This window comes from Sebastes fasciatus, chromosome 13, assembly GCF_043250625.1.
Source record: "Sebastes fasciatus isolate fSebFas1 chromosome 13, fSebFas1.pri, whole genome shotgun sequence".
NCBI classification, from domain to species: Eukaryota; Metazoa; Chordata; class Actinopteri; order Perciformes; family Sebastidae; genus Sebastes; species Sebastes fasciatus.
In genome coordinates this window covers 4100141-4117724 of record NC_133807.1, presented here as the reverse complement: position 1 = coordinate 4117724, position 17584 = coordinate 4100141, and the positions used below count along the sequence as shown (strand labels likewise).

Here is a 17584-nt window from a genome sequence, read left to right as displayed (position 1 = left end):
ATACGACTTAAGCTAACTCATGGACTGTACATGTCATCATAACAGGGTCTGAAATTAACACCCGCCAAATGTGGGTAAATTGTTGGCAGTGGCTGGTGAAATCATCAGGACAGCCGTAGCTTTGGCAGGCAGGGAAAACGCTAGTGATGGGAATAGAGAACCGTAGTTGTCTGCTTTCTTGGCATCTCATACCTCTGTGACTATCAATTCCTCTTATTGATGCTTTCCCACAGTTACGCTGCACAATGACGCGTATCACGCCGTATCATGTTTCAGTTTGTTTTGGACCGGAGACACGGCTGAGAGAAAAAAAAGCGATCAAAAGCGTGACGCTACTAAACCTGAGGGGACGCACCCTATTTTTCCCTGATAACGCTTCACTGTGAACAACAAATCCATGCTGAAATCAGCAGGAGGAGAGTTAGTAATGTTAGCTGTTAGCAGGCGGTGGGCAGAACAGTCCTGACTGGATAAATAACGGAGCTACTAACGTTAACGGAGGTGCCATTGAGTTATTATTATGAGACATTCAAAGTCAGCTAAGGAAAAATGACAATTGGGTGAAAGTAAATTACAACGTTATCATGATGTGTTCAAAAATGTAATCTCGTAAAATTAAGTTTTTGGCGAAAAACTTGAATAAATCTAGTTGTTTGAGGGAGATGTTTTCACATCAATATAAAATAGATATTTAAGAGGGAATTATGACCTGTTTAACTTCATTCAAACCTTGAATCAAAGCAAATATTTAAATAATCATAATCATTTAGATTGTGTGTTTTTATGCAAATAACCACTACAGATGACAATTACAGTACAATACTGTGTACAGTAACCTCCCTCCCCCAAAAAATAGGGCTCCCTCAGAAGCTACGGTGTAATTCGAACACTGTAATTTACCGTGTATATCATGTTTTTAATGTAAAATATATCAAACATTGAATGATCTAAATGTTATTCCTTCATTTAGCGCAGAGATTTCAAAAGTGGCAGATACAATTTATGAGTGGCAGACAAAAAAATACTTGTCTGCCACAGTGGCAGGAAGTGAAGAAAGTTCATTTCAGACCCTGCATCATTATCAACATATGCACAGTGTGCCATAGTGACAATTTGGAACATTTGGAACAATGAGTGGAGTTTATACTGTGTACAGGTTTTGTTATGTTGCAGCCTTGTGCTGAAATTGTTTCAATTAATTTTTACCCTCGTCAATCTACACTCAATATCCCATAATGACAAAGTCAAAACAGGATTGTAGAATTTTTAGTTTATGAAAAAAAAAAAAAATTACAGAAGTATTCAGATTCTTAACTCAGTACTTAGTTGAAGCACCTTGGATGGTGACTATTTGCGTGTCATTATTTTTTACAAACTGACAGAATGGAAAAATGTGACATTCTCTAAACCACTGGATCCCGACCCCCACTAGGGGTCACCCAAGCTTCATGGGGGGGTCGCGAGGCCTTCTTGATTTTAAGAGATGTAAGACAAACTTTTTCAAAAATATACAGTTGGCCTATATGTCAGCATTTCATTCATTTCTGTGAAGAAAACTGAATGAAATAGTTATTCTTAAAGTTTGGTTTCTTATTTAAGATATTAAACAGGATGAGGACACGGTGAAGACCTGAACACAAGCTACAGTATATTCAGAATAAAGGCCAAGACTCAGGGAGAGGCACACGCTGAATTTGTCCAAAAAAAGGAGCCTATTAATTATGTATGATTGATGAAATAAAAAAATACATAAGTTCTAAAAATGAACATGAAAACTCATCTCTGATGCCATGTTCACAGGAAATAACCTGTTGAAAATTCATCCAAATCGCTTGTTTTACACAAACTTCCTGTAATTTTTGTGCTCACTAGTTACGTTAAATGTACAGTTTATCAGTTGCTTTCTACTGTTATTGTTATGCATTGGCTATAATATGAAATATTCATTACATATGTCACTTAGTCAGGGCTTTGTTAGTTTACTCAATGATTCCTTAAGGAAAAAAGGTTTGGAACCAGTGCTCTAAACTATGTTTAATAACTGTAAGAGCATTGCACACAGACAGGCATCATCCATACAGATTATTGTGTTGTTATTGGTACATCTTAATGTACCAACCTAAACAAATATTTAGGTAGAATATTGTTTTGTTATGAAACAAGGCAAAAGTGAGCATGGCTCACATATCCCCCCGCTCACCGCTTGACCCCTACTAAAGTAGGGCCAAAGGTTTTGCCCTTTAGGAACTAATGGAATTAGTCTATTGAGCACAATGTGGCTTATTATTTGCTCACCTTTCTCAAGTCCAGGGTGCACATATTTTTTTAAAATTTCATACCACATTTAAAGTTCCTAAGTTAAATAGTTTCTGAGTTCTGCTCCGGAAACAAAAGTGTAACGGACGGAAGGACGGACGGATGGAAGGACGGACACGACTACGTTTTCGGGGTTATAATAATTACACATTTTATGATTGTTATTCATCTGTTGTGTTCATTCGTTATGTGTTTGGGGACAGGCATTTGAAAGAATTCTATTACTTTTTTTCAGTGTACTTGCACCACCTAGGAGTCTCAGATGTTCCTGCCCACAATGCAGGGGGACAGTACAGCCAGGAGTGAGAGTGACACACACACACACACACACACACACACACACACACACACACACACACACACACACACACACACACACACACACACACACACACACCTTTTACTAGGTTTCTAATGGGCTTCACAGTTGCTGGAGGGTCACAACTGCTTTTCACTTCTCATAATCGGATTTATAGGCAGTGATGTCAGCATGGCCTCAGACTGAGTTTTGGGAAATGTTGAGGAATCAGTAACTGTAGACGTGTAACTCCAGATTTGAAGCTTTGGGGGAGTTTCCTTCCTAAGGATTTTTACAGATACAAGAACTGGTAGCCAGAGGTGATGAGACTGTAAACGCCTCTCAGTTTGTCCCTGAAACAGTGGTGTTAAATGTAAAGACTCTGAAATGGATAATTGCATTTACTAACCCATTAATGACAATAACCATATACTGGACAGAATATAGCAGAAGTGTTTGGCCCGTAATAAAGAGCTAAAGTTCAGCTCTGGTTCACTTGGGACACATTTAAAGAGAAGGACAGATCTAAGATCCAGTTTCATTCTGACAGCGTGGAGTGGAGGTGAGCCTCACTTCCTTATGTGCTCATCACACCACTTCATTTCATGAACATGCTCCCTGCACAGCGTGCTTCCTAATGATTTTGGAGACCCCTCTGACCTTCTGTCTGTGGGCCACAGTGAGGTCTGGATTCACCACTGAACAAAACTAGAATTACACAATTTTTGCCTCCGTCCACCAGTCAAGTAGCAGTTTACATCCATGTCTGTCCAAAATGTTAGAATTTTTTCCTGTTAGACATTTGTGTGAAGTTGCCATGATTACCTCGGCCAAGACCAAAGGCCTTGGGCCAAGGAAGTTATGTTTTCACCGGTGTTGGTTTGTTTGTTTGTTTGTTGGTCTGTCTGTTAGCAGGATTACTCCAAAAGTTTTGCGATGGATTCGAATGAAATGTTTTGGAGGGGTGGAGTGTGGCACAATGAACAATTCATTACATTTTGGTGGCGATCCGGATCATGATCCGTATTCAGGATTTTTTTAAAAAAATTCCCGTCAGCCTGAGCATTAAGACCACAGGCTATAACACATGCACAGTGTGACTGATGACGCGTTGATGACGCATGACCTCGCCTTCTTCCTTCTTCAAGCAGAGAGATACATGTGTGGATGTGTGTGCGGGAGCTGCTGGCCGTCCAAGCTGAGACAGAAAAGAAGTGGTAGCTGACGGGATGAGAGACAACGTAGTGTAACATTATACATATATAACAACAAGGCTGCTGAATGAGAGAGGCATCCGACAATATGTTACACGGAAACACACCGTGTTAATAACAAGCCGACCACCTCACGGTACCGCCAGCTGTGATCTGTTTTTAAAGTCCGGCACCTTGGCGGAGGTCTGCGCTCTCCGGGTGCCATTCTAGTTATCATATGAATTCTTGACTAATGGCCAGAAACGTGATTTGTGAGGTCACAGTGACCTTTGACCTTTGACCACCAAAATGTTCATCCTTGAGTCCAAGTGGATGTTTGTAACAAATTTGAAGAAATTCCTTCCAGGCGTTTCTGAGATATCACTTTCACGAGAATGGAATGGATGGACGGACTGACGGACGGATGGACAACCTGAAAACAGGCGATATTATGAATCCTACTATAGCGATGGCATGACCCGCCCTACTCTGCCTCTGATTGGCTCAGTAATACAGATGGGATATGCACACTGTGAAATACATTTATTCTGGATTCATCTGAGAACAGATATGCAACTCCTTTCCAAACTAGAAAATTTTTTTTTTTGGAAGCCGTCACAGCCATAGCTGTGGTTCCCGGTCAAGAGACAACAAGCGAAATGAAAAGTGATATGAAAGTAGGATGTGAGCGCTGCCTCCTATTACATCACCAGTCAAAACCTCTTCACCCTGGCCTGAACAAATGTAAGCAGTTGTAGCAGAAAGAAGAAGACAGCGTGTACAGAAACTCACACACAAACACACCCACCCACACACACACACACACACACACACACACACACACACACACACACATCTATCGTCCTATAAAGCCATAAAGGAACAAACCCACTTATTGATATTGACAGACAAGGAGGTCACGTCACGCCTTCGGCAGCCTCAGGAATCATAACACATTCCCTGTGTGTGTGTGTGTGTGTGTGTGTGTGTGTGTGTGGACTCACCGTGACTGACTGAATGCAGTTTGACTGTTTTGGAGATCTTCTCCTCGTAGTTGGGCGTGCAGGACTTGCGGCTCACTTTGGACTTGAACAGAGTGTTGACCAGCGTGGATTTCCCCAAACCACTCTGACCTGCAGACACATAGAAACCAACGATGTTACCATTCTCTTAAGTGTGTGTAAGACTGGTTGTATTTAGAGTTGTTCCGATACGACACCAGTATTGGAAAAAGGCGTCCGATACAGTCTAAAATGTTGGATCGGGTATCGGAGAATTCGCGAGTACATGGACCGATCTGATATTACGTTCAACTAAGTACTGAGCTACTTCCAGCTACTCACGGGAGCTGATGATGAAAGTATAATGCGTAGTATATGCGCAGTACCAATCGAGCAGGTGTTAGCGGAGAGTGTAACATTAGCCAAAGCTAGCAAAATGTCAGCAATTTTGCAATATTTTACACTGGAAAATCCCCACCAGTAATACGGCGACGTGTACAATATGCAAGGCTTTTTATTTTTGAGGGGTGGTCAATTTCAACACCGTTAAACTGTTAAAAAAATAATAATGATATATAGTTTTGTTTTTAACGCACTGGTATCAGATTGGTACGTAGCATCGGCCGATATGCGAGTTCAGTTATCGGAAAGGAAAAAATGGAATGGGAACATTTCTAGCTTTATTTACTTCTGCCATGTCTCGTTATGTGAAAACAACAATAAAAACATTACATGTTGGATTAGTGGCTGAGAAACATTACAACTCACCCAAACCCCCCAATTTGATAAAGACACAGATAAAACGGATTTATTTTCATAGTTGGCAGCGAGACTCAATACGTAGTGTTGTATGTAGTTGTTCTTAAAGCCCCTGTGTAGATACTCTTTATGTGACTGAGGGTCTTCATGTGGTATTCTTTTTAAATAATGTGTTGTGATGTTTATTCCAAGTCACATACACATATCATTTGGATGTCTGTTGTCTGTTTGTGTGTCCACATATTTTAAACTAAACAGGCATTGGCCTTCAAATAAAGCTTGTGCTTTTTGATGTTTTGATACTCACTGACTAAAACGGCATATTGTTCATTAAAAGTTTAACAGGCGTATGTTGCATGCTGTCTCTTTTCATGTTCACATATTCTCAATTCAATCTATCATTTAGATATTGGTTACGAGAACCACATAAAGAGACCTTCTCTCTAAGGCATAAAAATAAGTAGCATACATGATTAGAAATAATTATCAAGGGGAAACTTCCTGTTTTCAATCAAACGGCAGGGGATGAGCATATCATCTCTTCTTGTGTGTGTGTGTGTGTGTGTGTGTGTGTGTGTGTGTGTGTGTGTGTGTGTGGCAGGAAAGAGCAGACAGCCCGAACGCTCAAAACCACTTCCTCCTAACAGAATCATACTTCCTCTTCCAATACGAAACGCAAACTATATTATCTCAAAGGGGAAGAGACACAGCAACCCCCATACCATCACAAACAAACAGCACACAGACTGTATTTTCTAACCTCTTGAGAATGAGACCCAGCGTCTCAATGATATTACCTGCATAAATAAAGGTTAAATAAATAAAATAAACCCCATGTAATTGCAGATGTAGGACAGAGTGGTGCAGGGAAGACATATTTTTTTAGGCCAACCAGGAAGTTAGCAACGCCCTGGTTCCCTCAACTAACAGCCAATGGGATTGTTCCATTGGGTTTTGGATTATTGCAGAAAATAAGCTCTGTGGCGAACAAACGTTTATGATACTGACACATTTTGTTCAGCAAGATAATCTTCTTAAATGAACACCACTTTTCTGATTTTTGAAGTGTGAATGCAATCGTCAGAGGTAAAAAGCTTCCACTAGGAAAATTTGAGCGTCAAACACTTCATTTCCTGCATTCTGATGAATTAGTATGAAGTAATTTTTGCCTCTTTTGCATCAATTTATGGTGTAAATGTCTTTATTTATCTAAAGGAAAACACAAAATTCAGGCAGCAGGTGACATTTCAAAATAAAAAGATATGATGGAATATAATGCAGTAAGGCTGTCGGGAATTCTGTATTAGCTTTCAAATATTGATGTCATCTCTGCTGAGTCAACACCCATATAGGTGTGATTTACTCCTCCGTCTCCTTTTGTGTCTTTTGTTTCTTTTGGGAAGTAACCTCTTTAAATGTGCATGTGGCACCTATTCACATCAAAGATACATTCATTCATTTGAATTCATTTCTAAACCCCTGGACTTTAGTAGCTCACGTGTTTCAGCAAGATTACTGCTCATGTTCAAAACATTCTGCACACACATGCAACGGACAATTGAAATTGAGGCCGTTGTTGGCACTTACTCACGTTGTTCCCTCCTATCTAGATCCTTGTACGAACTCTCAGATGTACGTCGCTTTGGACAAAAGCGTCTGCTAAATTGTAGAAATTGTAGAATTGTAGTGTAGTATGTGCACCTGTCATCAGTTTAGTGTGCTTAGTACAATGATGATGTAACTCACCAACCACCATGATGTTGAACTCAAGGCCGGCCTTCATGGTCTTGCGCCTCATCTGGTCCAGCACCGCCTCGATGCCCACGTAGCCAAACAGGTCAGTGCCTCGGATGAAGCTCATCTGCAGGCCTGGCACAGTCTGGCGCAGCTCCACCTTCACTTCTGCCTCCAGCTCCATCTCCACCTCCATCTCCACCTCCATCTCCACCTCCATCTCCATCTCTTTCTTCATTTCTCTATCCGCCATTCCCTTCTCCTTCCCCTTCTCCGACGTCTCTGTACAAACCTCCACAAAGTTCTCCTGTTTTTCTGTAATGGGAATCTGGGTGTTCATGCTGGCTGGTTGTCCTTGGCACTTGCCCTCATCTTCTTGCTCTTGTCCAATGATGCCCCTCGCCTTCTCCTCTCTCTCCTCCATTGGGCTGAGTGGGTCCGTCTCCAGCTCTCCAGCAGTTTCTGTGGGTAAAGAAAGAGGTGAAGTTCAGACACAGTTTCTACTGTTTTGGCTTTCTGAAGGTTCATGCTAGTATTTTTGGATTGTGGCAGCTGATACTTTGCAAATAGTGCTCTATTTAAAGGGACTGTTTGTAAGAATCAGAAATTGCTTGTTAACAGCGACACCTGTGGCCGTTAAGTCAATGAAAGTCAGCGTCCTGTTGCTCGCGCTTGTGCTCGCTCTACATAGACATGAACGAGCATCGCTCAAAACAGTGAGGCGACACACATCAGCTAAAACCACAATATCACTCTATATTTCAGCTGCTTGGCAATGTGGGGGGTAATGTGCTGTACAGGTGCTAATTGCTGTGGGGTGGGGTTCATACCCACAAACAATATGTGAATTATTCCCCCCTCCATCCATCCATTAAACCGCTTATCATACTGAGGGTCCCAGGGGGACTGGAGCCGATCCCAGCTGACATTAGGCGAAGGCGGGGTACACCCTGGACAGGACACTAGACTATCATAAGAATTTGCCCCCCCCCTCAATATTTCTTATTGACCAGACACTGACAGAAAGCTAAGTTGTTCCTCTCAATATTCAGTTTTAAACTGCTAACTAATTAAAACCAAACTTTTCAGAAAAATGAACACCTGATCAGGCATAACTAAAATGACAGAGACCATCCATGGGAAAGATTTATTTGACGTGCACTTTGATTTTTCAGTTTAGCCCATGTCCCATCTGCTAGCATGGAGGGGGCGGGGTTTATGATCCATACTGCAGCCATACCTTGGCTTCACTTTTGAGGAGCTGTCATGTCATGTCGTCATTCTTCATATACAGTCTATGATATAGATGTGTAACAGCTGTTGTCAGTGCGAAGGATGCTCAGAGTTTCACTCGGTCACTGGCCTTTTGGAAAGTGGGTCTGTAGTCACTAAACGGTGTCACTGTGAACTGACCAGGTGATCCCTATGTTGTTGGTCAAAACACACACACCCGTGGGTGGTGATTCTGACAAATGCGTGTGCACCAGGGCACGCATTGTCTCTGGTGCATGGTCCGTATAGCTCTGTGTACTGTGGGTGTTCTGTGTTTCACCGAACATCCAACATGTAGCTACTACTGGTTAATACTGAATATACAGAGAAACACTGTAATACCCTTTTCCCACCAAAATAAGTGTGTAAATACAGGTTTTTAAAGTTCCCATATTGTGCTCATTTTCAGGTTCATACTTGTATTTTGTGTTTCTACTAGAACATGTTTACATGCTGTAATGTTAAAAAAAAACATTATTTTCCTCATACTGTCTGCCTGAATATACCTGTATTTACTGTCCGTCTTAAACGCTCCGTTTTAGCGCATTTTGAGGGAATTGCAACAGAATTGCGTTGCTAGGCAACAGTTTGGGTCCATGTGTACTTCCTGTCAGCTGATGACATTCACATACACTGCAACCAGGAATAAACTGGGACACATTTAGAATGTTTACGTTTCAAATTGTGTCAAGGGTCTAAATATTGTATATTTGTGACATCACAAATGGACAGAAATCCTGACCACTTGTTTCAAATGCAGAGTTTCTGAATACGGGCTGTGTATATTTCCCTGTGGATTGAGCATTTCGATACTTTCACAGTATTTATTTGGAACTTAAGCCTGCCTTATAATAAAAAAAACATGAAAAAAACACTTTTTTATAATATGGGACCTTTAAAACACGGGAAAGCCTGCTTAAAAATAGCCGATAGACTGCTTTCCAATTGCCAGTAGACGAGTAGGTCTTTCTATTTAGAATTTTTTTCTGGTGTGTCACGTTCGATGTCACGGACTCGCTGGCCGCCACCAGAAGCAGGGTTAGTAAACAGTGAGAATGCTACGGTGGTAACTACTTTTTTTTAATATCTGTTATGTATTCTGTCTGGCTTTCAAACAGTGATTGTTGGAACAGTGGAACGACTAACAAAAGACGGTTTTGATGAGTTTTATTATGTTTCTGTCCAGTTTGAATGAATGAAGTGTGTTTTCGATGATCAGCGAGGTGAAATGACCGTTGTCTGACTGGAGTCTGGTAGCTTCGAAGAGAGCCGATTAATTGTATGTTTTGTATGTTAATGAATTATATTAATAGTCCAAACGCTTCAACGCGCGTCACATAGCAACGAGCCAGGTACCAAAACAACTGTGCGTATCTGGCAACCTCTGCTATAGCCAGAGAGATTGTCAAGAAATACACCGTCATTTTTTACAGTTCCTATTTGCATACAGATGAGACAACAAGATATAACATGTGATTGATTAGATGGAAGTAGAAGTTTCCATTAAAACATTGAACAAAAAAGTGTGTTCAGCGGTAGTAGAACACTTGGCTGTCTGAAAGGATGGTAAGAAAAACACATGGGGTAAAACAATCACACACATGCTCATCCACTGGTGACAAGGAACTATATAATATATGGTTCTCCAAGGCTAACGCAAGCAAACTTCAAACTTCACACACACACACACACACACACGCACACACAAACACACGCACACACACACAAACACAAACACGCATACACTCGTTGTAGGACTTGACCTATATGTAACTGAAGTATATCCTTCTCTTATCTGTGTGTGTGTGTGTGTGTGTGTGTGTCTGGTCTGTGCTGTAAGAGGATTGGATGGCACTGACAATCCCCCTGAGAACTCATAGCTGTGTGTGTTTGTGTGTCTTTGTGTGCGTGTGTGTGTCTGTGTGTGTGTGTGTGTGTGTGCTTGTATGGACTTACAGATTCTCTCAAATTAAATTACGACACAGACGTCTGAAACCAGCATGACCAAATCATGTTTGTGTGTGTTCCTGCATGACTCGACGTGCTGTACCATCTTACTGGGCCTTACTGTCACAGCGCACACACACACACTCACACACACACACACACACACTCACACACACACACACGGGCTGTTGGTTAGTGTTAGTCCACATAATTTAATCAGCTATAAATATCCAACTGTACAACCATTGGAACAGAACTAATCCCCATGAGTCAGGACAGAGAAGAGCAGAGTTCAATCAAATGTACACTCTACTAAAGCAGGAAGTGTTTTACTATTCAAATGAATATGAATAAAGCGGATGGAAATGTATTGTTGAATAAATAATGAGGTTTTAACGAATCTTGTAACGTTTTTTGGCTAGACCGCAGAGGGCCAGCCCTACAAAAGCAGAGTTTCCTCATTGGCCATTGTGCTTTCAAAATGAATAGGCGGAGAACAGTCCTTTATGCAAATCAGCAGGTTCAGCGTGACTCGTCCAGCTAAAGAAACTTGGACCCAAGCTGTCAAACTAGGCGATCTAGTTCTAAAATTAAACGAGTCAGCAATGGCGTAGCCTATTTCTAGCTTAAAATGTTTTCAGACATAGATTTTGATGGATTGTTTAGACGGAATAACAGAAAGTTAATTAGGCTGCCATGTTGTTTCCTGTTTGCAACGGCTAGCAGAGAACCAGGGACCAATCAGGTGCTCTCCATGATCGGGTACGCCACTGCTCGAACAGCCAGTTGAGTCAAAGAACGTATATTGCCAAGAAGTGAAAGTCAATTGTTCGTTCCAACAACATGCTGCTGGGCGCTGATGTTTGCAACATCAGCGCCCAGCAGCAAAGCTACACTTCCGCCATTTTGGACTGAAAGCGACCACCGGACGTCCGTAAAACGTCCGCCTAAAAAGTGCCGTACCAATTTTAAACAAAATTATTTCTATTCTATCGTCATATTCTACAAAAAAATTTCATTTTCAGTCCAAAATGGCAGGAGCGGCTGTTATCCAAAAAACACCAGAGTTTCGTCTCTTTGCTTCTATACTCTTTGGTTGAGTGGAGCAGCGCGTCCCCTAGTGTCCTCGCCGGGACCTGATGGTCATGTGCCGCTAGATTTAACATTATAGACATGATCACTGACTATTTGTGTAACAATTTAGCCACAAATTCAGAGACTGACCATACACGATCCAGCCATATACTCTGTTTGGACCGAGTCTTGCTACCAGGCAGAGGGAGTCTAACAAAATTATGCGGTTGGTTGCATTATGGGAAATGTAGGATGTGTTTTTGGAGCTTCACCGCCAGGGATTAAAAGTCAAACTATCTCAGCCTCTACTACATATATTTTGACCATTATTATCTCCGCCAAGAAGGTTATGTTTTCGATTGGATTTGTTGGTCTATTTGTCAGCAGGACTACAGGAAAACCAACGGCCCGATTTTCGTGAAACTTGTTGGGACAGTGTAGCACGGGCCAAGGAAGAACCTATTAAACTATGGAGCGGATCCAAATCACGGGGCGAATAAACATTATTTTTCCCTTGTGGAAATGGCCTTGGTGGAGGTCTACGCTCTCCGAGTGCCCTTCTAGTTTAATGAATGTGCCTCTTGTGAGTCCCCTTTAAATGGACCTGTACCACACACTCTGAGGCGAAATGGGAGAAACACTGACATTAAGTTCATCGGCTGAATACCTTGATGAATTCTAATACACATATATGTCACAGGTTATAATTTGGGTAACACTTCATTTTACAGGTCAGCAAATTTCCCGGTATTTAGGTGATAATTAGCAAGTAACCCATTTGAAATGTCTTTAGAATTGCTGCCAAATTACCCCAATATTTACCTCAAAATTGATTGAAAATTACTTTATTATAAACATGATTTAATAACGATATGCTAAAATAGCATATAATGGTTAAAATAGGGCCCTTAGGCTTGAGAAGCGGCTGTGCGCTGCTCTTCATTGGCCACCATTGTGTGACTTATTGTCTAGATGTAATCTGGTAGCTAATGTCATGATTCAGGGAGATTTTTTAAGAAAATTCAGAGAAGTTATTTCCCATTTATTATCTATTTATCAGTAGACATGGAAATAAAGCATATCAATTCACTTTGTATTATTTTCCTGGAAATGTATCAAATAAATTACCAGCTATAGCAGAATATAATTATTAAATAATGTTTATAATAATAATAGTAATTTTCGATAAATTTTGAGGTAAATTTCCAATAGGTTACTTGCTAATTATCACCATGAAATTTGCGGACCTGTAAAATGAAGTGTTACCGTAATTTGTTGCAGTTTATCCTGTAATTATTTAAAATATACACAGAGAAAAAACACAGTAGTTGCAGTAATATTCTAAACAAATTCTGTTTATCTAATATAAATAGGCCGTTTTAAATACTATAAATATCCAGTTATAGTTCTGTTTTACTCCTCTCCTCATTCATTTGTGTCTCTCTGAGTGATGTACTTTTCCTAAAATGTACATTACACTAAATGCCATGAAAAAAAATCACACCATGAAAGGATGTGGTACGATATTTTGGCTAATTTGTTAGTAATTGATCATCATGTGGCTCAATATGTGACTGTAAAGACGTGGAGACACACAGAGACATGTAGAAGACAAAGTAACCCATGGAGATTGTGCTGACTGGAGACTGCATGTGAAAAGCAAACAGTGTGTCCAACCACAGAGGAAGAGACCGTTAGAACACCAGGCAGCGTTTGCTCAGGGCAGCCAAAACACTAATGAATTGCAAGAAAAGACAGAAGGAGGCTTTTTCAGTTTTTTTCCACATCTTTAAATACACACATAGCAGTGATGTGTTAGCACAGTACTGCAGGCTTTATCACAAACATGTAGAAGTTTGTAATGTTGTGGGTAATGTCAAGGACCAAGGAGAGACTAAGTGAGAATACACACCACCTTACCTCCTCCTGCTCTGACGAGTACCGATTTCACTTTTATATCATCTAGTTTGCAATACTAGGGGAATTAAAAAGAAGTCACGGTGAATATTATTGAAATGTATGTATGTATGTAAGTATGTTATTGTATATTTGTTAAGTCTCTATAGCGATATTATAGGAATAACATACAGGGCCTTAAATAATAAAGTCAACTAGTGCTCAAGCTTTTTTTTTATGTTTCAGTACTTTTTGATACGGCTTTTGTTTTTGTTTTTCATGCTGAACACTATATGTGTTGAGAAGAGGAGAGTATGACTTACGACACAGAACCACAGCTGGAATTGAACCGGAGACATTGCGGTTATGTTGTTACACACCCACTCAATAATATAACAAGCGCTGTCCTCTTCCTTTGGGCCGTAAATGGAGCCTTCATTTTCCCGGGAGATCACGACCCGGTGGCTGACAGAACTGCAGAGTGAAAGCAAGGCTTATAGGGGAACCAATCTAAATGCTTATGGTGTCATTATTCTGTGGCCATTACATTGTGCAATCAACATTGGCTTTATAATGAGGAGTTAAAGCAAAAAACTTGTCTGCTGGCACTTTAATTAGCTCCACCTTTTCAGTCTGGTTACAGCCGGCTACCACCACCTGTCTCTCTGCCAGCACCTGGCACCATGGAAGTAGAGGCCTAAAGCCTCGTCCACACTGGGAACGTCAGGAGCGCGTGGCGGCTGCGTTACCTGTTGTTTTTTATTTCGGTGTCCGTGTTAACAGGTTAGAGCAGCCAGAAAGTCTGCGTGACGCAGCCGAGCCGGCTGACACGCTCTTCTAGACGTTCCGCGACATGCAGGATCACTGTGCTCATGTGAATAGACGGGCAGACGCCTTGCAGTATGGAAACGGCTTCTGCACGACTGTATCCTGTCTGTAATTTAGTCAAATATATTTTTTCTATATAGGCTACATATCTACAGACTAAGGAGTGCGTGGGGAGTGCATTATTATCCTACTGTCTGTGTTTTTGTTCCAGTGCTCTGCTCTCTCTCTCTCGTCCCCGGCTCTCTGAAGCTCTGCAGGTTTCTGCAGCACGGAAGTCCGTGGAGACTGCCGGTATAACAAGGCAAAAGTGAGAATTGCTCACATACCCCCGCTCACTGCTTGACCCCTGCTAATGTAGGGCCAAGGGTTTCTAATTTTGGGCAGCCTGTATTCAGAAATTGTGGATTTGAAACAAGCCGTTAGGATTTCTGTCCATTTTTTAGTTCAAATTTTGGGCACCCTGGACTTCTAACCCTCAAAAAGGCACAACTAGACTACAGTGTTAAACATCATACCCAACTTGAAGTTCTTAAGTTAAATAGTTTTCGAGTTCTGCTCCGGAAACGAAAGTGTGACATGCGAACGGACGGCTGGACGGACAGAAGGACGGACACGCGGAGCGCTATATACCCACGACTACATTATCGCGGGGGGTATAATAACCTTATATTTTGATATTAATAAAATGTACCTGAATTCACGAATACGTAGGATATTACTACTGACATTCCTGTAATGTCACAACGTCTGCTGTATCAGCCGTGTGTTTACTGCGTATTTATTTGCATATAGAGCGGGGAAGTAAGATCAGACCTCAAGTGGAGCTGCTCAACCATCCGACAAGCACTTCCGATGAAGAACACTGCACCTTAAGTCTTATTCTGTTTCTTTTAACATTTGCAGTTCTAATGATCCAATTTCCCCGAAGGTGTCAACAACATTGATTGTGAATTAGAAGGTTTTTGCACTGATCCACACAGAACTACACTTCAAATCAGCATACTACATCCCATAACACAGGGGACACATGTTGTAACCTGACAACATAACATGTTTTAACCTGTAGCTCTCAATGTTTCCCCAACGTCATCATGACAAAGATCAGATGATGACAAAGAAGCAGTTCACCTCCAGGACCAAGCAGCAGCAGCGGCCTCGCCCACTCTGTCCTTTAGAGGTGTTAATGCTCTCATGAATAGGGGGGAGGCCGTCAGCCATCACGTGTTGAAACATTTGGGCTGATAAAGTGATTGTCCTCTCGAAAACACCAAATGGTGTAAAGGCACAGTGTCATCTATCATCACACCACACTGGGATGAGATCAGCAGGGTGATTGTGATTAATACCTTAACTATTGATTTGATGGTATACCAGATTTAAATTGACCAACAATACCCTCTGACTCTGATAGAGAATCCATCCCTATTTAAAAATCAAGATTTAAAGCCATTGCTGGAAAAAGAGTGAGAGTGTGAACGTGGCAGATGAAGATGGCTGATTACATCCTGTCATTCTGCTCCTGTCTGAATGTGGCTTCGGTCAGACTCCCTCCAATGACGTGCCCAAGCCAAACTCACTCAGGTCTTGCCAATGACAGACCATGACAGCTTAGGTGTCTCTCTACTATAAGATCCCAAACCTTTTTAATCACATTCCGCTTAAAATGTATATTTGAAACTAATAATTTTGTACAACGTGTCGCTCAACAAGTCTAGGGATGGGTGAGATGCGATGGACTGTACAAGTTTTCATTCAGGTTTTTTTTTTCTTGTACACAAGAAAAGTGACAGGAGTAGGTGTGCTGTGAATGAACGATCCGGTTGTCGCTCGCATTGCGTCAAGAGGACATTTGCATAAAGATGAGCTTCTCTCAACTTTACGCCGTAGTGAGCTGTAGCTCAGCGAGCGGCGCTGTCCCAGCCAGCGTTCATTCCCTTAATGAAAACTATGAGTAAGATGAGACGACGACGAGACGGCACCGACTTCATTAAACACTAACTGCGACGATATCAACATGAAATACTGTTGATGAAAAAAGACGAGACTAAAATGTAGTTTAAAAAATAAAAACTTTATGAAAATCTCTCTTTATTGTCGTCACTTTTCACCTTCTCTTCCCATCTCTCTGTCTCAAACACACACACACGCACACACACACACACACACACACACACACACACACATACACACACACATCGCATGTTGGCTCTCATAACGGGCCGGTGGGTGTGACCGACCGACTGACCGTTGCATCACTAATGACCACAATCAGGATTTTCATCAGATAATTAAAAGATAAAATGTGAAATAAATTTGACTAAAATATCAAAGTGATCAACAATCATCTTAATGATCAAAAGAAGAATATTGACTGATTATTTGTGTTATAAAACACACATGAGGCACACAAGCATTGCCTCCCATATAAGGGTTGCATGCAGTGTTGACAACATGCGAGTCACAGAAATACAGTGTACAGTGACGTCTCTCTTAAAGGACGTGGATTTGGTGAACAACCTGATTCCTGTTTCTTCATATTTTATCAATTTTAATATTAGTTCGTGGTCTATATTGGTCTAATGTATTCATGTATAGAAAGAGTTACAGTTACAGAGTTATAGTTAAGAGAGTTTTTTTTTTCATTTATAATGATATTTTACTCAACAAAGGAAATTAATTGCTGATATCTGTGAAAGGCAGTGGTCAAACTGAAAGTCATTGCACCTGGAATGTTGTGCTGTTGGCCGTAACAGAAAATGAATCTGCAAATAATTTGAAAATCAATGAATTAAGTCATTTTTTCATTGTGAGTTGATGATGTTTCTCCTGATCTTACTTTTAGTAAACTGAATATTGAGATGTCATCACTTCAGATTCTAGGTAAATGTAATGGTCATTTTCACAGTTTCTGATGTTTTATAACCCACATTATTATTACTTGATTAATAAAGAAACAAATCTGCAAAATGAAACTAATTGTTAGTTACACCCTTACTTAATATATGGGGTAAGTACATATGGGGAAATGAAGTGAGAGTCTGGAAATAACAGCAGTTCTGCTTGATAGACAGTATCGATAAATAAATGAATACAAAAAAAAAGTTAGTATACAGTTTTGTGACATATGGAACAAAGAGTGGTACATGGAAAAGTGAGTGAAATGGAAATGTGCTTGGTATTCATGCAGACACTACAGCATTCAGTTTTTGTTTTAAAACCTAACCACCTTGTCAACGAAGCAGGAGTTGCAGCCCTTTGTGAGTCTT

General features: G+C 40.8%; 1 protein-coding gene across 3 annotated transcripts in view; it reads right to left on the bottom strand.

Moving 5' to 3' along the window:
- septin12 (septin 12) overlaps positions 1-17584 on the bottom strand; it is an 85998-nt gene that overhangs the window by 13585 nt on the left and 54829 nt on the right. For all 3 annotated transcript variants that reach the window (XM_074657245.1, XM_074657247.1, XM_074657248.1), the window contains 2 exons: positions 7314-7763; positions 4812-4940 (listed from right to left, as the gene is read on the bottom strand). In XM_074657245.1, the coding sequence (XP_074513346.1) occupies positions 4812-4940; positions 7314-7763 (579 nt within the window). The remainder of the gene's footprint in view (positions 1-4811; positions 4941-7313; positions 7764-17584) is intronic.